The 21,598-nt window shown below is 59.5% G+C and overlaps 1 protein-coding gene across 6 annotated transcripts; it reads right to left on the reverse strand.

The window, feature by feature from the left end:
- Positions 1 to 289: 289 nt before the first annotated feature.
- Positions 290 to 20,810, reverse strand: LOC106974254 (receptor-type tyrosine-protein phosphatase V-like). Of its 6 annotated transcripts, none has more exons than XM_027074694.2 (36): positions 20,564 to 20,809; positions 20,063 to 20,153; positions 18,904 to 19,058; positions 18,367 to 18,431; positions 17,969 to 18,017; positions 17,518 to 17,790; positions 17,055 to 17,324; positions 16,615 to 16,878; positions 15,501 to 15,755; positions 15,154 to 15,399; positions 14,714 to 14,989; positions 13,449 to 13,721; positions 11,358 to 11,621; positions 10,893 to 11,159; positions 10,293 to 10,574; positions 9,836 to 9,976; positions 9,346 to 9,556; positions 8,809 to 8,876; positions 7,727 to 7,853; positions 7,559 to 7,606; positions 6,837 to 6,930; positions 6,566 to 6,656; positions 6,381 to 6,457; positions 5,265 to 5,399; positions 4,126 to 4,248; positions 3,387 to 3,547; positions 3,162 to 3,297; positions 2,722 to 2,789; positions 2,472 to 2,559; positions 2,277 to 2,355; positions 2,110 to 2,186; positions 1,843 to 1,971; positions 1,515 to 1,625; positions 1,248 to 1,408; positions 747 to 882; positions 290 to 524 (listed from the first exon to the last, which is right to left on the reverse strand). In XM_027074694.2, the coding sequence occupies exons 4-36, from the start codon at positions 18,421 to 18,423 to the stop codon at positions 465 to 467; spliced, it is 5,097 nt and encodes a 1,698-aa protein (XP_026930495.1). In that variant the 5' UTR covers positions 18,424 to 18,431; positions 18,904 to 19,058; positions 20,063 to 20,153; positions 20,564 to 20,809; the 3' UTR covers positions 290 to 464. The 6 variants fall into 6 exon arrangements, with proteins under 6 accessions (XP_026930495.1, XP_026930494.1, XP_026930491.1 ...); XM_027074693.2 differs by having other exon boundaries at positions 2,472 to 2,628; positions 5,310 to 5,399; positions 20,564 to 20,808; XM_027074690.2 differs by having other exon boundaries at positions 2,472 to 2,628; positions 20,564 to 20,807.
- Positions 20,811 to 21,598: the final 788 nt, after the last annotated feature.

Genomic DNA, 21,598 nt, shown 5'->3' on the forward strand with positions numbered 1-21,598 from the left:
CGGTACGTGGGGCAGGAGAACCTTGAGTACCTGGGGCTCTGCTCTGGGGCACGCCAGGACACTAGGGACCGAGTGGAGAGACTGAAGTCTGAGGCAACTGGAAAACTGGAGGGTGGGGCATCGGGGCTGCTCCCCGGGAAAAGCCACGGCATGCAGGCTGTGGGGCGGCCACTTCAGCCAGACCCCCTGCTCATGGTTGCCCACCCGGCCCTTGCACTGGGCCCCGTGTCGTGCAAGTCTTTGAGGCCATTTCTTTCCTCCTTGGAGGGTGGACAGATGGAACACAGTCTCAGGTTAAGCACATTCTTTATTGCTCACCTCTCCCCCTTCACGGCCCAGGGCCCAGCGTGCAGGAGGCCCTCCCAGTGAAACCAGGCCCCAGCAGGCTTGCTGAGGCTGATTGGCACTGACCAACGGGGCACAGACCTCTTCTGCTCCCGCACAGCACAGCCACCAGTGCTGACTCAAGGCAGCCCGTCCGTGAGCACTCTGTTCAGACAGTCGTAGAGGTATATGTACTGTTCCTGGTGGCAGACGTCGGGGTAAGGAGCGTCACCCTGACTGCCCAAATCTGATGCCAAAGGCCTCCCTTGTGTCTCCTAACCCTTAGGGTTCCATCTGGGAGCATCGTGGTCCCCAGCACCACCTGGTGCCTCCCCAGACAGTGCTGCCTAGAGATGGCTCCTAGAACCTTCCCTACCCCCTTCCTTACTCCCTCCCACAACTAAGCCCTGGTGGCCTCTCACCAGCGTTGGGGTCATGAGGCCACAGGCCTGTGACTGCTGCAAGGCCACATTAAAGATGTCCACAGTGCACTCAGCCCCCACCTGCTGCAGCAGCTGGTCCATGGCCAGGAAGGTGCCCAGCTGAGCCACACCCTTGCTGCAATTGACCTTGAGTTAGATAGGGCATGGGAGCGGGGGAAGGGGGCGGTGCAGAGAAAGCTGGGGTATCCAGGTATACGGGGAAACCCAACGCGGGCCTGGGGACTGGGAAGGGGACACCGGGTGCCTGGTGAGCCAGCCAGCTTGGGCCCAAGCAGGGAGGGGGTATATTCCTAAAAGATGTCATATTCCCAGAAGATATCCAGGCAGAGTAAGGAGACAGGAGCACTGGGAGACTGTGTAGACCGTGTCCTTTTGACCCGTGACCCAAGCAGGGCTCAGTGGGATAGATGTGAGGCCCTGCTGGAGAGGCAGTGAGGGGATCCCGGCACCCACACCCCCCAGGCTTTTGTCCCGCAGCACCTGGAGTGGCTCAGCAGTGTGCCTGGCTTCATCGTGTCCCGAGAGCAGCACCGGCCCACGGCGGCCAAGAAGGGTAACAGGGTGGTGGCAGGGAGCTCACGCCCTGGCTCCCAGCACGGAAACAGCAGCCTCTGCACCTGCCTCTCCTTCCTGCTCTCCCCCTGGGGACAAAGGCAGTGGCACTGGTGCCAGGGAGGAGCAGAGGAAAACAGCACAAGACTCCTCCACAGAGCCCACCACCCCACACCCTGCGGCCCCAGCACCTACATGTGTGACCCTCAGGAGGGTACAGGGCCAGCCCGCTGTGCTGCTCTCAGCCACCCAGTGCACTGTCACCATGTCTGTGACAACGGGCTGCTTCTCCGTCGGCCAGAACGCCTGTTGCCGGGACCAAGTCAGGGCTGCTCAGGAGGCTTCCCGAGCTCTCTGCCCACACACCCTGCCCACAGGCCCGCCACACCACGACCTCCACCCCCCACCCCTGTCCCAGCTCCCGAGGCTTCCACCCTGACTGCCATCTGATGCCGAAGGCCTTCCTTGTGTCTCCTAACCCTTAGGTTAGGGTTAGGGTTAGGGGTCTTTCTGCCCCCCTCACCTTCTCCCAGGTGTCAGGTGGGCACAGGGAGACCAGCACATGGGCCCTATGCTCCCACACCAGCTCCCAGAACTCCTCGGGTGCTGCAGGGCCAGTCAGCACAACGTGGTCATGGCCAGAAGGCCCACCCTGCAGAGCACAACTCATTGGCTCCCAGGGACTGAGGGTGCCCCCTGCTCACCACAGCTCTAGGGCCCCCAGAGACCCCAGCTCCAGCTTAATAAGCACAAATGATCAGAGAGGGCAAGTAATAGGGCATCATCTCACAGGGAAGAGCCAGGCTTCGAGCATCTCGTTAGGGGGACTTTCCTCCACCGGAGAAAACCGCACTTGAGAAGAATCATCTGAGGGAAGATGGTGAGGGTGAGGCTGCCTGAGGCCCTCTTCCCCGGGCCCCAGGGCCGCCCGCCCACCCACAGTCCGCGGGCACTCACAGGCGACCGTGCTGTCCTGCTCATGGCCAGGAGGGGGCGCGGAAGAGTCAGCCTCGTCCTTGATGGCCTGGAGCAGGAGCTGCGGCGGCGGAGGAGATGCGCTCAGGGCGCTCCGCGGGACGGAACCCACAGAAAGTGCTGTCTGGGCAAGGACAGCCCCCTCAGCTGTCACCCACCCCCTGGTCTGAAACACACCTTGTACTCTTTCAAGAAGCCGGCGTTGGCATTGGCCGCCCTCTTGGCGCAGGCCTCTGCGAAGTTCATCACCGAGATGGGCTGGGACCTGGGGGAGGGGCGGAGAGGGGAGGAGGCACTCGGGGTTCCCCAGCTCCCGCTTCTGGTCTTCTCAGCTCTGCCCATGGATAGGATCAGGGGCCTGTTGGTGGGAGGGCACAGGGAACCCGTGCCCCCACCCCACAAGGGCCCCAGGGGAGCTGCAACTCACTCAGGGGTGTCAGAGGGCGCTTCCAGAATCTTGTTCAGGAGGCAATTGTGCAGGAAGATGTATTGGGTCTGGCAGGAGGAGGAGTCAGTCTGCTAAGGCAGTATGGCCCAGCAGAGGGATTTTCCAAGGGCCCAACCCGCAAGACAGGGCTGGGGTGAGGGGGGTGGGCCATTTGGGACCTTGCCCACGCTGTCGCTGTCGCACAGCGTCAAAGCCGCCAGAGGCCTGCCCCACCTCCCCCTTTGACAGAAAGGGAAACAGAAGCCCAGATAGGATGGCGACACGGTAGAGCCCCGCCCTCCAGGTCCTCAGTGTGCCCCCTCGAGTTCCTTTCCTCGGCCCCTCCAGACTCGATGTGGCCTCCCCCTGCCCCCCACAACCCACCTCCCGCCCACTCCTTCAGGACCCTGACTGCCCCGCCCAGCCTGCCGAGCCCTCACCGGGGTCTGGATCATGAGGGGCCGGTACAGCCGCAGCGCATACACAGCATTGAACACGTCTACCGCCTGCTCCTCCTCCAGCTGCTGCAGCAGCCTTGACAGGGCCACGAAGGTGCCCGTGCGGCCCACGCCCGCACTGTGGGGACAGCCCTGGGCTGAGCCCTGCCCGAGGTCCCAGAGCCCCGCCTCCCCTGCCTCCCCTCAGGCCCGCCCACCTGCCCTCACCTGCAGTGCACCAGGATGGGGCCGGTGCCCTGGGTGGCCCGGGCCTGCTCCCGTACCAGTTCCACGAAGGAGAGCAGGGAGTCGGGGGCCTCAGGGACGCTGTGGTCAGGCCAGGTGGTGAATTGCAGCTGCTTCACCCTCCGCTGCTGCTGCTGGACAATCTGGGAACGGGAAGGGATGGGAGCAGGGGCCTAACCCCAGGGTCCCTGGCCTCAGCCCTTCGGCTTTCTTCACCAGATCCCTGAGGGCAGGGCGACTGATCCCTCCACCCTCAGCGGGGTGACAGCTAAACCTGCCCCTCAGATTGCATGCTTCCCTTGACCCCTTCGTTCTCCGGCCTCCTGAGTAGCGTCGGCCTATAGGGGATGCCCAGGCAGAGGGGTGAGGCCAGTCCCTGGCTCTCCTGCCCCAGGAGGTCACAGCCTGGCAAGGCTGATGGGCACAAGGGGTGAGGGGTGAAGCAGGGAGCCCCGAACTGAGTGCAGGGCAGGGGAGGGCAGGGCAGAAACCGTCGCTTCACCCTGTTCTACCTTTGACGCACTGCGTCGCTTCGGATAACACTTGAACCTTCCCTGTGCCTCCCTACCCCCTCCCTAACCAACTTCCCTGGACAGGCAGGGGCTGAGTGCTTGCAATTCTCAGAAGGAAGGAGGCCAGGGGACGCAGGAGGTGAGGCAACCTTCTCAGAGTCTCAGCTCGAATGCCCGCCCCACCCTGCCGTGTCCCCTGGGGCACACACATGCTGCAGCTGCAATTCCCGCTTGGTCCACTCTTCCTCGGGCTCCTCAGCCAGCAGGTGGACGGTGATGTGACCATGGGTGACAGGGGTAGGGTCTGCTGGCCAGTAATGCTCACACAGCACCTAGGGCCAGAGGGTCAGAGCAAGGGTGTGGGGTGGCTGTGGGCCCAGCCTCATTACTGCCACCCCTGGTTTATCCGGACCAACCACCCCCCCCCCCCCACACACACACACACTCATCTTTCTGGTCTCTGCCACCCTGTTGAAATTATGCTCTCTGTACAAACCTGAGTCCCCGGCTACCTCATCCAGAAGCTTCTCTGTTCTGGCTGGCCTCCAGCACCATCACCCCCACACCTCTCATATGACCCTTAAGACTTCAAGGCAGCTGTTGGGCTCCTTTACAAAATTGGATGCCTTTATTTAGGGCTGCCTGGCCTTGCCTCACTGCTTCAGCTGGAGGACAAACCCAGCAGGTGCTCTCTCTGTCCCAGGGCTCTGCATTGAGCAGGGCACAGAAGAGACATCCATCCACCAGGCTTGTTGAAAGAAAGGATGCAGAAAGCCCTATCTCTGATGCCCATCCCGAGACAGTCCGTAGCCCATTCTTTCCCCCCCAACGCCTTTGCCCCCCTCTGCCTAGAACAAGAGCAAGTGGAAATAATGAGATACAGCAGAGGTGAGGGGCGCTTGGGTGGCTCAGTCAGTTAAGCATCAGATTCTTGATTTTGGCTCAGGTCATGATCTCACAGTTCATGGGTTCAAGCCCCACATTGGGCTCCGCGCTCACAGTGCTGAGCCTGCTTGGAATTCTCTCTCCCTCTCTCTGTCTGCCCCTCCCCAACTTGTGCTTTCATTCTCTCAAAATAAATAAATAAGAACTTAAAAAAAAAAAGGGGGGAAAGAAAGAAACAGCAGCGGTCAGAGGAAACGGAGTCAACCGGGGAGCTTGAGTACCTGGTCCCTCTAACTGCTTCCCATTCTGGGTGGCCTTGGGGACCCCTACCAACCTCCAGGACTGATTGGCCTCTCTCAGGCCTCACCTACCTTCCCAGACCTAAGATGGTAAGGGGAGAACTCCTGTAAGGAGAACATGCGCCACCCCGTGGCCACTCTAGGAAACTGCAAGGCATGCTCACCCTCCCATTCTCCATGCCCACGGTCAGCATGACAATGATGCGGACCTGCTGCTCCCACACAAGCCGCCAGAAGTCCTCCAGAGTTTTCTTGAGAGGGCCCTGGGTGGCAATAAATTCCTGCGGGTGGCTGTAGCCCTGGGGAGTGCAGAAGACAGGAGCATGTTAATTGGTGATGCTTCGGTCCCCCAGGCCCCACCGGGCACACAGCAGTAAATGTCCCATGTGCGATTTCCAGGAAGGAGGAGAGTGTGCCTACACGTGTGCACATGACCACATGTGTGCACCAAGAATCCAAACCAGGAGGGGTGGCTTCAGAGACACCACCAGCACCCCAGCGCCACCTTGAAGGGGCAAGAAAAGCCCACATGAGAGTAAGAAGGTACTAATGTGACAGAAATAGTCTCCCCAGTCCAACCTGTTCACCAACCCCCTTCTGAAACCAAACTCCACGTTTCTCCCATGCTCAAAAATCGTCCGCAGCTCCCATGGCCCAGCAAGTAAAATCCAAAGCCCTTAGCTTAACAATCAAGCCCCTCCTTCATCCGGGCCCAATCTAACTGTGCTGTCTCACCTCCCCCAACCCGGCACCCCGGCCCCACGCTGTCTGTGCGTGTGCACCCAGCTGTTCTCTGGCTGTTCTTTCCAACCTTTCCCCTCTTTCGTCTTTTATCAAAATTCTACTCATCCTTCAAGAGATTACACGTCCCCTCCTCCAGGAAGCCTTTCTTGACTCCTCGAGTGGACTGAATTTCTCCTTCTTCCATGTTCTCTGAATACCACGCTTGTCCCCTTAATACAGCACTCGTCACACTGAGTGGTAGATGTGACACACACAGGCAGCACATGTGTGCCTGTCTCACACACACACATACACACATACACAGTGTGCTGCTTTGAAGGCAAGAATACAGGTAGCCAGCTCTGACTCCGACAGGCCCAGCACAGTGCCTGGCACACAGTAGGCCCTCAATAAATACGTGCCAGGTCGACCTAAAGGAACACAAGCTGGTGATCTTCATGGACGACTGCTACAGCTAGGGTAGGACAGCGTGTCCTGCAAAGCAGCCAGTCTCCCGAACGGACACACCCACAGCCAGCTCTGAAGGTGGCCCTTACCGGGATGAAGTTGGCATTGATGTAGTCGGAGTGGGGCTCTCCCTCCAGCTGGGTCAGCCTGACCCGGGAGTGATCATCTGCAGAGGGAAAAACTGTGTGTGCGGTGCCCGGACATAGGGAGCACCCCCCACCGCCCCCCACCCCCGTCCAGGCCCAGCCCTGGCCATCTGCTCCCCGGCACTCACAGGGTAGCACATGCGGGTAACGGTTCTTGGTGGCATTGGCGGGGTGCTCCGCCTCCAGCCTGGGCTGCTCCTTGCCCACCTCCTTCAGCTCCTGCAGAGATCGGGCCAGGCGCTGCTTTCTGAAGTGGACCCATCTCTACCCACACCAGGGGAGGCACAGGGGTGGGGTGTGCACGGCTGGGAGCTCCCCCCAGACTTCAGGGCAGGCCCAGCCCAACCTAGATGGCCCAGGTCCTCTCTGCTCTGAGCCCGAGGGCAGCAGAGGCCTTACCTCGAACTCCTGAAAGAAAGCCTGGTGAGCGTGCGCACTCTTGGCCTCAAAACTCTGCCGGAAGCTTTGGATAGGGATTGGCCGATGGGTCCGCCTGGTGGGAGAGGGAGGGAGTGGGCCCACGGCAGGGTCCTGCCCTGAGCTCAGTGGATAGTTGGAACACCCCCTGGAATGGAGCCGGCACGCATTTTTCCGCACACGCGGATGCACAGCCTGGGCCGCCAGTCCCCAGTGCAGATAGACAGACAAGGGGACAGATGGAGGAGGGCAGAGCAGACAGGATCTACATGTGAAGGCACACACGAGGCTTTCAACGCCTGCCACCATCACCGGTTCTGAGGAGGGCTTCTGTGCATAGTCGATGCTCACCGATGTGGGTTCGACATGAAGTCGGTGTAGGGGAGCACAGGAAGGACCAGAGGAGAGAATTACAGATCTGACATCACCGGGGAAAGAAAGAGATTTGGCCTGATATCGCCCAGTTGTCAGGGGTAAGGTGAATTGGGAGGAGGGGGAGGAGGCTGAACGGGCAGAGAGGAGCCAGATGAGCTCTAGGGTTGGAGAAAAGGCCTCGTGAAGGTGTGACAGAGCTGTGAGGTGATGGACAAGGGAGTCCTGGAGGCGCAGGCTGCTGGGGAGACTGGGCGATGCCACCATGACCCATGCCAGGCATGGCCACACTGCCCAGCACACCACGAGGAGACATGGGAAAGTGCCCTCACCGCAGGTTGTAAGCTGTCAGCTCTTGGGAAAACCGACTCTTCTCTGCCCTGCAAAGGATGAAGAGGCGTGTGGGAGGGAGCCCAACGGGGTAGGGGCATGGGGAGCTTCTTGGGGAAGAAACCATTCCTCCCCAGCCATGCTGGCCCCCAGCCTTCGCTCTCACTCACCTCTGTCCCTTCACCCTCCTCCAGTACAGCAGGCCCAGCAGGGCACAGATTGTGAGGACACAGCCCATCATGATGCCCACTGCCGCTGGGAGGGACATGGCTACCCTGGAGACACTGGCCCTGGGCTCTATGAAGTGCAAAGGGAGAGTAGAGTAGAGTAGCCTTGTCCCACTGTTCTGCGGTGACCGGACTTGAGAGCCTCTGGGAGGAGCGCACAGTGACAACCCCCCTCAGAAGTCCCAAATACCACCCGAGGCCAGAAATGGCTGCCAAGGGGACCATCCTGCATGGGGACTGAAAATGCCCAGCAAGCTCTCCCTGCCCCTGGCTTCTGAGCTTTCCCCAAAGGCTCTACTCCCCTCCCTGACACCCTCAAAGAAAAGAAGAGGGTAGGGACCTGGCTTCCTGGACCTTCTAGAACTACACTGTCCAATATGGTAGCCACTAGCCACAAGGGGGCATGGAGTGCTTGAAATATGGCTACTCCAAATTAAGCTTTGCTATGAGCATGAAATACACATAGAATTTCGAAGATTTAGTAATAAAGAAAAGAATGTAAAATACCTCATTAAGAATTTTTTTAATTGATCACATGTTGATATGATAATATTGATAGCTTAGTTTAAATAAAATGTTCCTAAAACTAATTTCACCTGTTTTATTTTTAACCGTTTAACACAGCTACTAGGGAATATTAACATACATATGTGGTTCACCCTTGTGACTTGCCTTATGTTTCTATTGGACAGTGCTGTTCTAGAATCTTAGTGGCCTGGGAGCGACAGCACAGAGTGGGGCAGTGCAGGAAGGTAGTGTGATCGCGGGCAGTGACAACCCCTTTCATTAATGCCTCGCCCCCTCCCCCACCCCCCCACTCAGCCCACCCAGGCCAAGTCAGGTGCTAGCAGTACCTTCAGCACTGGCTCTGGGTCTCCCAGCTCTGCTGGGCAGGACGTGCCCTCCCTGGAATCCAAGCTCAATCCTACCTGTTGCTGGTTGGGGACGAGCCCAGAACAGGGGGTCCCAGCACTCTTCCCCTGCCCCGGGGCCCAGCTGGAACCCTAGCCAGGTGTCCACCCTACCTGAGAAGGCTGAGAAGGAGATAACGGTCTCAGGAGGGCTGTATCTGGTAAAGGCCACGACACTGAACCTGGGGCAGAGAAACAGGACCTTCTGTTCTGGAGGGGCAAACAAAGAGGGCAAAGCCCCTCCCAAGACACTGAGTCATTAACAATAGACACTCAGAGAGCGAGAGCCTCTCTCCACACCTGTTAAGAGGTTATGTGTCACGCTACCTGAACAAGCTACCCCTGACTTCTTTTCAATCTTCCCTCCCCACAGCAAGAAGCCCTAAGATAGGTACCTAAACATCCTTGGAGAGCTGAAACAGAATCCACCCCCCCCCCTTTTTTTTCCTGAAAAAAAGAACCATGTAACAGATGGGTGTTTTCCTTTTTGCCTTGCCTACCAGGGAGCCCAGTCGAAATAACTCTGTGGACCCTTATGGGCCAACAAATGCTTTCTCTTCGTAAGTCAGTCCAGATCTTTTGCAGAGGGAATGTGCAAACAACCCATCAGTGAAAGTTAAAAGCCCCCGCCCCCTCAGTCTTAGCCCTCACCGATACTGGGAACCTGGCTTGAGTTGCCCGTTACAGATCTCCTGGGTCTGGCCACAGTCCTCTGTACCCATAGGCACCATCCAGGATCTCGGCACAGCCCAGGGCCCTGGGTAGAAGGGGTTGGGGAGCAGGATGGCCAGGTAGGAGTCCTGTCCTCCATAGTAGTGGTCATACCACGTGTGGTTGATGGCTTCCTGGGGAGGCCGCACCACTACAGAGGAACAAGAAAGGGGCAGCACAAGGGCAGCAGTGAGACTGAAGCCTCTCTCCCTGCCCACAAAGCGGCTACCCTGTTTCTCTAGCATGTTCCCACCACGCATAGCACAACATCAGCCCTATCTTTAAGAATGTTCTGGGTCTCTCTTTCTACTCCAGCACTCATGCCAGCCATAGGCATTTCACCTTAGCGGTCCGTATCTGGACCCCCCACCCCCCACCCCATGCCAGGCAATAGCCAGGGTCTCCCATCCCCTCCTGGCCCAGGACTCACGTGACATGTTGGTGGTGGCAATGATGCCATACCACTGGATCTGCCCATCGTCCTGGCCAAACATACCCCGTGTGATCATCACTCCCATCCCCGCCTCAGGCTCCAGCTGGGGGGCTGCAGCTAAGTCCGGGGGGCGCCAGCCTGGGGATGGAGAGGAGAAGAGTGAGGTCCTAACTAGGTGCCAGTGGCCAAGGGCAGGGGCCATGCTGTCACATCCCCAGCACCTCTTACGGTGCCTGGCAACCAGTGCCTGATGGGTGCAACTAAATAAGAACCGAGAGACCCCTGGGCCGGGGTGCCGGCGGTGAGGCTCCATACTATGGTATCTGGATCAGGGCCAGAGGAAGGCTTGGGAGTTGGGGGACAGGGAGAGTCCCTGGCAGTGAGAACCCCAGCAGTGATGTGGAGGAAGGCTAAGGGAGCGGAGGGGGCTCCGGAGACCGTGGAAAGGGCTTACCCTCTGCAGAAGTGGCGCACAGCAGGGTGACCACACGGCTCCACAGACCATTCCGGCCCAGCACGGTGAGACTGATGCGATAGGAAGCAGTGGGCAGCAGGCCAGGCAACAGGAGGGCATCCCCGGAGGTGTTAGCCTGGAAGACGATGTGAGCATGCCCTCCCGCAGCCAGATGTTCTGCCACCACCAGACAGGTGTCCACATCCCCCGAGGGCATCATCCAGTGCAGGGCCAGGCAAGTGGCCTCGGGCTGGCACTGCACATCCTCCACGGGGTCAGGCTCTGTGGGAAGCAAAGGTTCTGCGCTGTGTGGGGGTCGGTGCATCCCAAGAGGCTGGCACCTGGGGCAGCAGCTGTCAGAATCAGCAGGTACAAAGGGACTGGGCATTTACATTCACAGGAAGAGGCCCTGGCCACACAGAGAAACAACTTCTCCTTTGGGCATCACTGCCCATCTGGAGAAGCACAGGGAGCATATCCCCGGGGAAGGGGTGGGTAAGCCCCCACCAGAGGGGAGCAGGTGGCTCCGAATAGAATGGGCAGCGTCGCAGCCCGGACTGGAGCCTCCCGCTCATCCTCCCCCAACACACACCAACATACCAACAGGCAGCACGACAGGGTGAGTGGACGCCTGGAGTGGCCCCGCCTGGCACAGCACTGACAGGGACAGATGGCGCCCAGGTGTGAGGTCCCTTAGAACGAGGAGGGCTTGGCCGAGCGCCAGGGGCTGCTCCCAGGAGAGGTGGCCGGCCTCTGAGAGTTGGGCATGGCACACCCCCTGCCCCAGGGGGCCACCGGCCCAGGCCAGGTTGATTACAGCACTGCCCGCCTGCATCGACACCAACAGCTCATTGGGCACGAGCGGGGCTATGGAGGGAAAGAGAGCCGGTGAACCAAGCTGCGTGGGGTGCGTGAGGCCACAAGCTCGCTGGCTCCAGGCAGGGCCCTCGGGTGCGGAATTTGGGAGATGGGACTAGAGTGGCGGCTAAGAAAAGAATCCAGGGGTCTCAGAGGCAGCCCTGCCCACCTCTCCTCCCCTCATTGCCTTTCCCAGCCGCGACTCACAGGTCCAGCCAGAGACATTGGCCGCTGCGGTGCCGAGAGGCCCAGCCTGCGACATGATCTCCACCTCGTACTGAGTGCCTGGGGTCAGAGCTGAGAAGCTTGTGCTGTCCACCTCGGCTCCTACGGTGCTGGCGCTTGCCTGGGCACCCGCCTGGTACAGAGTCACCTGATAGCCGTCTCGCGCCCCGGGAGCATGCACCCAGGATGCCCGGAGCTGGGTGGGACCTTCAGTGGTCACGTTCACCAGAGGAGGGGCGAGGGGGGCTGTGGGGAGAGCAAGATATGGGAAGGTGGAGAAGAGAGGTGCTGTGGGCCAAACTGTGCCCCCCCCGAAATTCATGTTGAGGTCCTAACCCCCAGAATACGACTGTTTGGGGGCATAAGATCTTCAAAGGGGTAATTAAATGACGTCATGAGGATGGAACCCTAATCCACTACGACCGGGGTCCTCATAAGAAGAGGAAATCTGGACACAGACACGCACGGAGGGAAGACTGTGTGAAGACACAGGAAGAAGGGGGCCGTCTGCAAACCAAGGACAGGGGCCTGGGACAGAAACTGCCGTCCTCAAGGCTTTCCGAAGAACCAATCTTGCCAACTCATTGAGCTCGGATCTCCAGCCTCTGGAACTGTGAGACAATAAATTTCTGCTGTTTAAGCCCCCAGCCTGTGGTGCTGTGTTATGGCAGCCCGGACAAACGAATAGAGAAGAAAAGAATGCAAAGCACATCTCTGGCTCCCTCCTCCCTCCTGGGTCCCTCCATCCTTCCCAGGCGGGGAAGCACCAGCTCAGGCCGACAGCAGGCCTGGCTCAAACAGTAGTACTGCATGAACACATTAGCCCCTCCCCCTCCCAAAGCAGCCAGGCCTCTCGGAGGCAAGGCTGGACGGGGCAGCACCAGCCCCTGTACCCAAACAGCTTGGCAAGACCCCCTGAGTGACTGGGCAGGTTCTCAAGGACAGGGAAAGTCTGGGGGCCCAAGCTGCGCCCCTTCACCCTCAGCTGGAGCCCAGGCCCTGGAGCCACATAAGCCTGGCCCAGCCACCCAGCCAACACCTCCTCTGCGAATGGGGAAACTGAGGCTCAGAGAGGGACAACGTTTGCTCTAGGGACTGGGCCATAGCTAAAACCCAGGTCTCCTGCCTCCTAGGCCGGTGTTCTTTCCAGCTTCCTCTCAGACCTGTCTGAGGTCACGTGGCCCCCGGGAGGAATCAGGAGGACAGAGCAGGGGGTGGGGGAGTCACCACCCTGGAGAAGGATGATTCTGAGGGTGGGGGAAGGGGTGACAGCAGCTATACTTTGGCTCTAGCACGAATGCAGCACTCAGAGAAGGCAGAAGGAACGAGGCCAGTGTGAGAGGGAGCTTCCAAACCCAGGTCTATGGCTGTGGAGGCTCCACGGGAGAAGGAGAGAGCCCCGCTGTGTGCTGCTCAGTGTGTCGCATGCTTCAGTAACTGCATGACCCTGTCCAGCGCCGGCACCCTCCCCCGCTCCTCTCTGGAGGTTAGCGTGCGGCTAGGAGCACAGACTCTGGGTCACAGTGTCAGAAATGGAATCCCGACTCCCCACTTAAGGCTGAGGAACCCAGGACAAGTCACTATGCTTATCTGCGCCTCAGTTTCCTGATCTGTGAAATGGGCAGAGCCATAGTAGCCACCTCCTAGGCTGGTTGTCATGAGGAGGAAATGAGAGAACATGGGGAGAACGCTTAGCAAAGGGCCCAGTGAACACGAGTCACTGCTGTCGCTATCAAACACTCCCAGCCCAGAGGGAGCTCGAGGCTGGGTCCTGGGTCCCGTCCCCACTGCTCCCCACTCCCGCACTGGCCATATGAGAGCCTGGAGAGTGGCACGGCCCAGCCACTGTACAAGAACAAGCCCCTGGGTTCTGCCCCCCTTCCAGGATCCCTGGGGATTCCCAGTTAGGGATGTCCTGGTGCCTAGAGATCAGGGATCAACCACAGTCTCAACCCAGCTGCCTGCGCACAGATGATGAAGAGGTCAAGGGGAGCACGCAGCCCCCCTCGCCCCGCTGGGGAATCCAACCAGCAAGGGTGGCCAGGAAGGAAGGGGTGTGCAGGGGGCACTCACGCATCCAGCCGGTGGCATTGGTGCTGCTGCTCTCATCTGGGCCCTTCAAGGTGGCCAGCTGAACCAGGAACGAGGTGCCTGGGGGCAGCTGGGTCCAGGAGAAGTTCTGAGTCTCGGGAGTCAGAGCCTCCTTGCTTTCCAGAGTCAGGGGCCTCAGGCGGTAAAGCCGCAGCTGGAAGCCATCCCTGCCCCCAGGCGGGGGACTCCAGGAGGCGGTCAGGGCAGGAGGCTGGGTGGCATGGCCCAGGCTCAAGTTGGCAGGAGGAGCAGGGACTGCAAGGTCAAGGAAGAAATAGATTTGGAATGACGCAAACCCCCTGCCATTGTCTTCCCTGCCTCCCCTTCCCCTGTGCTCTTCTCCTGGGCACCAAGAGAGCCCCAAACACTGCCAGCCTACAAATCCAGCTCCCTCCCCACACGGTCAGCTCCTTGACAGTGTGATGTCTGGCTCACAGGGTCCCCACAAGGCCCAGGACCCACCTAAATGTTTAACGCTTTGGGTCCTGGTCTCCAGCTCATCTGCTGACCTTCAGTGCCTGCAAGCTCATTCTCTCTCTCTCTCTTTCTCTGTCTCTGTCTCTCCCTCTCCCCTCTCCTCCTCCCTCTTCCTCTCTCTCCTGAGGGCCTTGGTGCATGCTTAGCCTCTCCATAAAGCCCCTCTCTGTCCAACTCAGACTACAAGCTTCTCAGTTCACTCTCCTTCTCCTCCTCCTTCAGGAAGCCTTCCCTGATTCCCTAAGCAGGCTTCCCTTCTGTAAGTCCTACAAGATTAGACTGAACCACATAAACTTCCCATTAGTCATCAATTTTAACCTATAGGAACACAGTTGCATGCGATTTGAAATACATTGTACATATTCCCATCATACATTTATGTTTTTTATATGATCTGTAAAATAATACACATTATATATGTGTGCACATATATGTATTTATACATATATTTATATAGCCTCCGTTTACTTGTCAATATTCCTAGAGTGTCTTGTTCATAATGTTTAGCCTCAGCACCTAGCCCCATACCTAAAAAATGGGAAGCATTCATTAAATGTGTGTTGAATAGATGGATAGATGGGCGGATGGCCGCCCAAATGGTAGGAGGTGGAAAATGCTTGCCAATAGATTCCTGAAAGGCCCACCTTGGATGGACACGGGACCGTCTAAGTCAAGAGGAGGCACGCAGAAGAGCGGACAGTAAGGGAAGCTGGGCCCCCACCCCCACTGTCCTGGGCTGGCCTCCCAGAGGCTGAAGCCAGGGAACTCACGGGTGCAGGCACGGGTCCTTCGGATGGGGGAGCTGAGGTTCCCTGCCCAGGTCCACACTGACACAGTGTAGCAGGAGCCGGGCACTAGACCCCTCAGAGTCAGGCTGGAATTGTCTGGTCCCAAGTCAGTAAGACTGTCTGGTGACCTCTGGCTGCCCTCCGGATGCCAGGTGACCCTGTAGCCTTCATGCCACCCTGGTGCTGGGGCCCAACCAATGGTCAGGTCAGAGGGGCTGCCCCTGCCGGTGACATCCAGTGACTGTGGTGCCAGGAGCTCTGAAGAGAGGGACAGTTTGGTAAGGGGGCCATACTGCGTCAGAGGCCCCGTGAAGCCCTTTCCCAGCTCTTCTGAGCCTCCCCTCTACCCAGATTTCCCTCCCCAGGGCAAGGCCTCCCCCGCCCCCACTCCGCAGGGTCAGGGGACAGTGGCTGACACTCACTTGTATGGCCTGTGGGGCTCTGGGTAGTGTTTCCCAGAGACGAGACAATGTCCACCTGGTAGTTGGCCCCAGGCCCCAGCTCACGCAAAGCGACCTGCGTGGAAGCAGGTGGCACGGAGATGTTTCCGAGGAGGCTTGGGGTTCCCTCAGTGTAGAGCAGTGCCTGCCTCCTGGGCTCCCTGGTGGCCCCCAACCCATCCAGCTGCAGCGTGGTCCCATTGCTTTGTGTGGGCTGGGCAGCAGAATCTGCAGAGGATGCAAATTCTGGAGAGTGAGAACCCAGCTGCCACTCAAGGCAAGTGCCCCTGGGCAGGGCCTCATCCTATTCCCCATCAGCCCAGACTCACCATTCAGCCAGGCACTGGCCCGGGCCCAGGCATCATAGGGCCCGGCCAGGACCCTCAGCTCCAGAGTGTAGGGTCCAGCGGGCAGGGGCCCTGGGAATGTGGCATTGAGGGCTCCGGGACCCAGTGTGATGGTCTTTTCCACCTGCCCACTTAGCCTGAGCAGGTAGCCATCCCGGGCACCAGACCCTGCCTTCCAGCTTGCCCAGAGCTCCGAAGGCAGGGGAATGACCACCAGGTCCAAGGGTGCAGAAGGATCTATGGGTAAAAGAAGAAAACATATGCAGAAAGACCTAAACAGTGGATAAGAAAGATCCTACCCTCCTCACGCCAGCTTCTTCCTCCAACACTAGACCACGTCTCATCCAGAGGCCAGCAGCCACTGTTTGCCACGTTCTGGGTGAATTCTGGGATCGGGCCACGGACAACAATAACAGAAATAATAACGCATCAAGTACCAAGCGCATAGATGCCAGCAGGGCACGAAGTACCCTACGCGCAGTATCTCATGTCTACTCCCCACAACGCTGCGAAGGGGGTGCTACTGTCACCAGCCACGTTTAAAGAAACAGAAGTTGAGACACCGAGAAGGTAAGTAACTTGTCCAGAGACCCACAGCCAGTGAGAGGCAGAGATGAAATTCAAAACCCAGGCAGTCCGGCTCCTCCACCCGTAGCCCATGCACGACAGTGCTTCTCTGAGCAAAAACATGGCAACGTCAACATGGGCTCTGCAGGCACCCAGCCCGGGCTCAGGTTGGCCTGGTCACTCACAAGCTGCTTGACCTTGGGTCCCTCCTGTCTCTGAACCTCGGCTCCCTCTACCATACACTGGGGATGACATGACTGCGTGGGGCCGGTCTGAGGACTAAATGAGATCATCTGTGGCTGGCACACAAAGGCTTCGAGGGGTGACCACTACACCGCCATCACCTCTTCAGGTGGGCACCTGCCACCAGCCAACAGGTGGCGCGCTCCCTCCGTGCCTCATCCCTTCCCCACAGGATTCCAAAGGAACCCCGGCCTCCGCCACGTATATCCCACCCACTCAGCCAGAGAAGAGCCGAGGAGCCTCCGCTGTAACCCCCTGGCCCCCCACCCCCACCCCAAGCACTCACAGGTCCACTCGGTGACATTGGGCCCCGCTGCCTGTTGGGGCCCGGCAACAGCACTGAGCGTCAGCTCGTAGCGGGTGCCCGGAGAGAGGTGAAGGAAGGTGTGATTGGAGGCTCCCCGTCTGACTACCGCAGTCAGGCTGGTGCCGCCCAAGAGGTTTGTGAGCATGAGGTGGAACCAGGCCGCCCCCTCAGAGCTGTTCCAGGAGGCTCGCAGGGCACGGGTGCCCAGAGCGTGCAGCACCAGCTGGTGGGGAGACACGGGGGCTGGAAGGGGGATGGAGAGAGCAAAGTCAGGCTTGAGAAAGAGCCCTGGCATGGGATCCCGGCACCAGCCCTGGCAACCAGGAAGACTAGAAGCCCAGCTATGTTGGGGCAGGGTTCCCTAGGAGGCTCTGGGCTGCCCCCGCCTGGTCTGGGCCTTTGCCAGGCGCCTGCCTTACCTGTCCACTGGTGGGCGCTGGTGTTCGCCTGGAGGTTGCCAGCCCAGGTGGTAACCTCCAGAACATACTCGCTACCTGGTAGGAGGTTGCTAAAATTGCAGGCCAGGCTGCCCGGCGGCAGGGAGATGTTACGCGCCAGTGTCTGGGATTCTAGGTGGTAGAGGAGAAGTCGGTAGCCATCCTGCCCCCCGGGGGCAGCGCCCCACGAGGCCTCGAGGCTGGACGGACTCTCAGGGCTACGGAGTTGCAGGTTGCAGACAGGTGATGGGGCTGCATCAGGGGTAGAGAGAAGTGCCAAGTTCAGGGCCAAAGGGGCATCATCCCTGTGCCTCAAATGCTTCCAAATGGGTCACGGTACCAGGCATGGCCCTCCTTGGCTACCCTGCCCTGTGCCAACCCTGCAGGACAGATGCCTCCTGCTCGGACCCCTTGCAATGCCTGCACACTACTCGCCCCCACACACCAGTGCGGGCAGTGAGGATGAGGGTGGTATTCTGCCCACAGGGTCCCAGGGCAGTCACTTCCAGCAGGTAGCGACTTCCTGGCACCAGGTCCCGGAACTCAAAGCTGGATGCGTTGGTGTGGGCCTGGAGCTGCGGCCCTTCTGGAGAGCCCAGGGGACTCAGGTGGGTGAGGCGGAGGGCATGGCTGAACTTGTCTGGCCCTGGGGCTCCCCAGGTCAGGAAGAGGCTAGTAGGCCGCCCCTGGCTGCTGACGTTCACTTTCAGAGGTGGTCCTGGGGAAAAGGGGCGCATTCAGAGTCTCCCGATACCCTTTCTCCCCTAAAGAAGGAGGAAAGGCAAAGAAAAAAAAAAGGGCCAGAGCAGAGGCAAGGCCTGGCATGGAGAAACCAACCCTGCACCCCCACTCCCTCCTACCTCCCAGACCTCCTTCCCCCCACTGAAGACACCTACCTCCACTCTCTCCGTCTGGGCTCCTTGCCAGAGTGTGACACTCATGTCCCTATAGGAAGGAGGGAGGAGCGGGGAGGAGATGGGCAGAGGGCTCTGGGGTCCGTGGAAGCCAGCAGGGGACAGGGCCGAGATCAGAGAGAAGGCTGTCCTCTTGTCTGGCACTCCCCCAGACAGGGACAAAAGGGTATCACCCACAGGCACACCCCAAGTTCAGGAGGCAGCCCCACGCAGGCAGAAGCGGTTTGTTCTTTCTGTCCTCTGAGCCAGCGGCTGGGAAGGAACAGCCTCTGCTCTGCCTAATGCAGACCAGCTGTGGGGCCCCACAGAGAGCTGGGAGCCCGGACGGGCCCTGGAGAACAGCTCCCCAGCTGCCTGCCTGCCCCCTGTGCCCACCTCACCTGGACCAAGAAACCCCGGAGCCAGAGGAAGACAGCAAACAGGATTGAGGGCCTCATCCCGATGTCTGTAAAGGAAAGTTAAGAGGCAGCAGGGGTGGAGCCAGTCCCCCCAACCCTCCCCTTGCCCCACTGGCTGGCTGGCTGGCTGGCTGACTGACGGGCGGACGCGTACGGGCAGTCGGGCGAGGGTGGGAAGGCCGAGTTTCAGCGAGATGGCAGGTGGCAGGCAGCCAAAGACCAAGGAGGTGCCTCTCAGTCCGGACCCTAACCCCTCTGCCCACCCAGCCTTGGCAAGATTCAACGAGGGGAGAGAGACCCCGGGGCCCAGAAGGTAGAAGGGCATTGCACCCCGTGGGCTGCAGACAAGCCCGCCTCTCCCTCTGCCTCTCCCGCCTCCACCCCGCCTCCAGCAGTTGACCTTCCAGGGGGGGTCTCGGGAAAGACCAAGGCAAGGGATGGCCTCTCGAGTGGGCACACATAGCAAAGGCAGCTGGCTCCCCACTCCCCGACCCCAGAGAGGAGTGTGGTTCTGCCGACCCTATCAACACGTGGCAGATGGATAGAGTGTTTGTCCAGTCGGCAGAGGGAAAGGAGGGTCCCGGTTACATCGCGTGGATGTGTGTTGCTGTGGAACGGATGGACCACAGCTGTGGGTGTGTGTCCCCTTCTGTGCACCCACGTGGCACCATGCCCTTGTGGACAGAGGCACAAGAGCACATCTTAAAGTCCCTGAGTCACAGCGATTATAGATCTAGAAGAGCCCACCTGGCCCCTGGGACCCATCTGTTCCCACACCCTCACTGCCCAGATGAGGAAGCTGGTCTCCAGAGAGGGGAAGAGCCCGGTCCGAGAAGGCCAGTCCTGCTCCCAACCCCCCGGATTAGGGTCCTCTCAGCTCAGAGCTCTCTGAGGAGCTACTTAAGTCCCTAGGACGTTTGCTTACTTAAGTCCCTTGTCCACATAGATCAGTGGTGCCCACCCCAGCCTCTGCCCGCCCCCCAGCCCCCAGCAGGCTGCAGGCAAGGGGACCTTCCCTGGCACTTGGCCTAGAAGCAGGCCTACTTCGTTCCAGCCTAAGGCCAGCTACTCACCTGGAACTGCTCACTCATGTGTCCCCACCCCAAGACAGCTGATGGTGGCAAGGGGAGGGGGAGGCAGAACAGAAGGGGAAGAAATGGCTCTGGGCACCCCCCCTCCCCGCCCCCCCGGGAAAGGAGCCCAGGAGTCAGCCGCTAACTCAGGAAGTGGGGAGGGGGAATACGCAGAAAACAGGCAGGTATAAAAACTGAAGGGCAAGGCTGCTTCTTGGGAGCCAGGCTCTCAGGGGCCAGCCCCAGCCGGGGGGGGGGCGGGGGGGCGGGCCTGCAGAGAAACCCACTCAGCCTCCCACTGGTTCAATTCAGAGCCAGGGGCTGCCTGCCCTTCCCCCACTCCACCCAGCCCCAAACCTCAGAGCCACCCACCCAGCCTCTGGATAGGGGCCTGGAAACTGAGCACTGCAGACTCATCAGATTTTCCAGGCCGTGTGTGTGTGTGTGTGCGTGTGTGTGTGCGCACGCGCACGCGTGTGTACATTCATGCATGTGCTCTTTCAAAGGGGGGGCAGGGGGGTGCAGAGAGCAACTGGGGAAACTGACATTAAAGGAGAAGGCCCCAAGAAAGGGCCAATCCTTGTCCCTTCCCCCATCCACCTCACCTGGGGCACCTCTTTCTTTGCTCTTTCTCGCAGAGTCTCAATCAGCAGCAGCAAAGGGGAGAAGTGAGGTGGAAACATCCTAATTCAGAATCTAAGAGAAGCGATGTGTCAAGACGTGGTTGTAGGTAATGCGGGGGGGGGGGACGTTGAGACCCTGCTTGAGAGTCGCCACAATAGGGGCCTGTTGGGGACAGCACAGACTCCATAGCTAGTCCTACGGACAGTCCTGGAGAAGGTTCCTGGCCGTAGAAGTCACGCCTGCCAGCCACCACCACCCCCCCCCGCCCCCCACCGCCAGCGGTGCTGACAGAAGAGGGAGCTCCAGGGGGGTAGAAAGGTTCTAACAGACAAGATGCAGCCTCCCCAGCCCAAGCCTCTCCATTCAGCAAAAAAAGTACCACAAGGGCTGTGTCTCCTGCCCAGCAACCACTCCCACAGGCAAACCCACATCCTCTCCCTAGAGAACTCTTGGGGTCCTCCTGAGATCTGAGAGCACCTTACCGATTCCTTCTGGAGAAAGCCAGCCAGGAGGCAGAGGAGGGCAGGGACAGGTCCAGGCATCCTGATTCCCAAATGTGAGCCAGCCTGGTCTCTTCCTGCAGCTGTCCCACACAGCTCCTTTCCGGCCTTCCCCCTCCTCTCCCAGGGCCTGAAGCCAGGCCTTGGGCACCCCCCACACCCGGGGGAAGATAATCACCAGGCAGGAGAGGGGCAGGGTGGATCCGGACAGCCAAGTCTCCCACTCTTCCTCCCACACCTCGGGGAAGGTCACCAGGGAGAGGGTAGGCCTAGATCCCTCTGGCCAGGCTGTGGGAAGGCAGCAAAGGGCTGGAGGCAGCAGACTGGTGAGATGTGTGTGTGTGTGTGTGTGTGTGTGTGTGTGGGCAACCTGGGCACGTGTGTGGATGGACACACTGCGTGCGCGCGCACGTGCATGAGCCGCGAGGGTGTACATATTTATCTGGATGGATGTGTACATGGGGGCATCCAGGGACATCATAGAGGGGGAGGGGGAGGGGAGGGCCCCAGGAAGAAAGGCCCATGTTGTAAAATAGATGTCCATTTCACCAGCTCCAGGCTTGGGAGAAAGGGAGAGACTCTCTTCTGTCCTAAAGCCAGGGACCCGACTTCCAGCAACCTGGAAAAGAATGGGGCTCTTTCCTGGATCTCCAGGCAGGCTGGCCCTGGCTCCCCAGATGCTGAGGTGGTCCTTCAGCCCCGGGGGCAGGGGGTATGGGAAAGTCCCTTTCACCGGCAGGTACCCAAAAGGTGTCAGGGAAACTGGGTCGGGTGGGGGATGGGCTTCCCGGATGGCCAGGACAGAGGCAGGGCCCCAGGGCATGCCCGATGAGTCTCCTTCTTTCTTCAGATTTCACACCAGCTGGCCCAGACACGGCCACACTTCCTAAAGGCAATTCTCTGTCCCACCCACCAAGGGTCTCCTCCAGTGTCTCCCTGGCTTCTCCTGGATAAGGCCTCCCAGTTCCCAGCCTCTCTGCCTCCCCCACTCAGCCAGAGGCAAGCAGGCACCTGTAA

The sequence above is a fragment of the Acinonyx jubatus genome, chromosome E4 (assembly GCF_027475565.1).
Source record: "Acinonyx jubatus isolate Ajub_Pintada_27869175 chromosome E4, VMU_Ajub_asm_v1.0, whole genome shotgun sequence".
NCBI classification, from domain to species: domain Eukaryota; kingdom Metazoa; phylum Chordata; class Mammalia; order Carnivora; family Felidae; genus Acinonyx; species Acinonyx jubatus.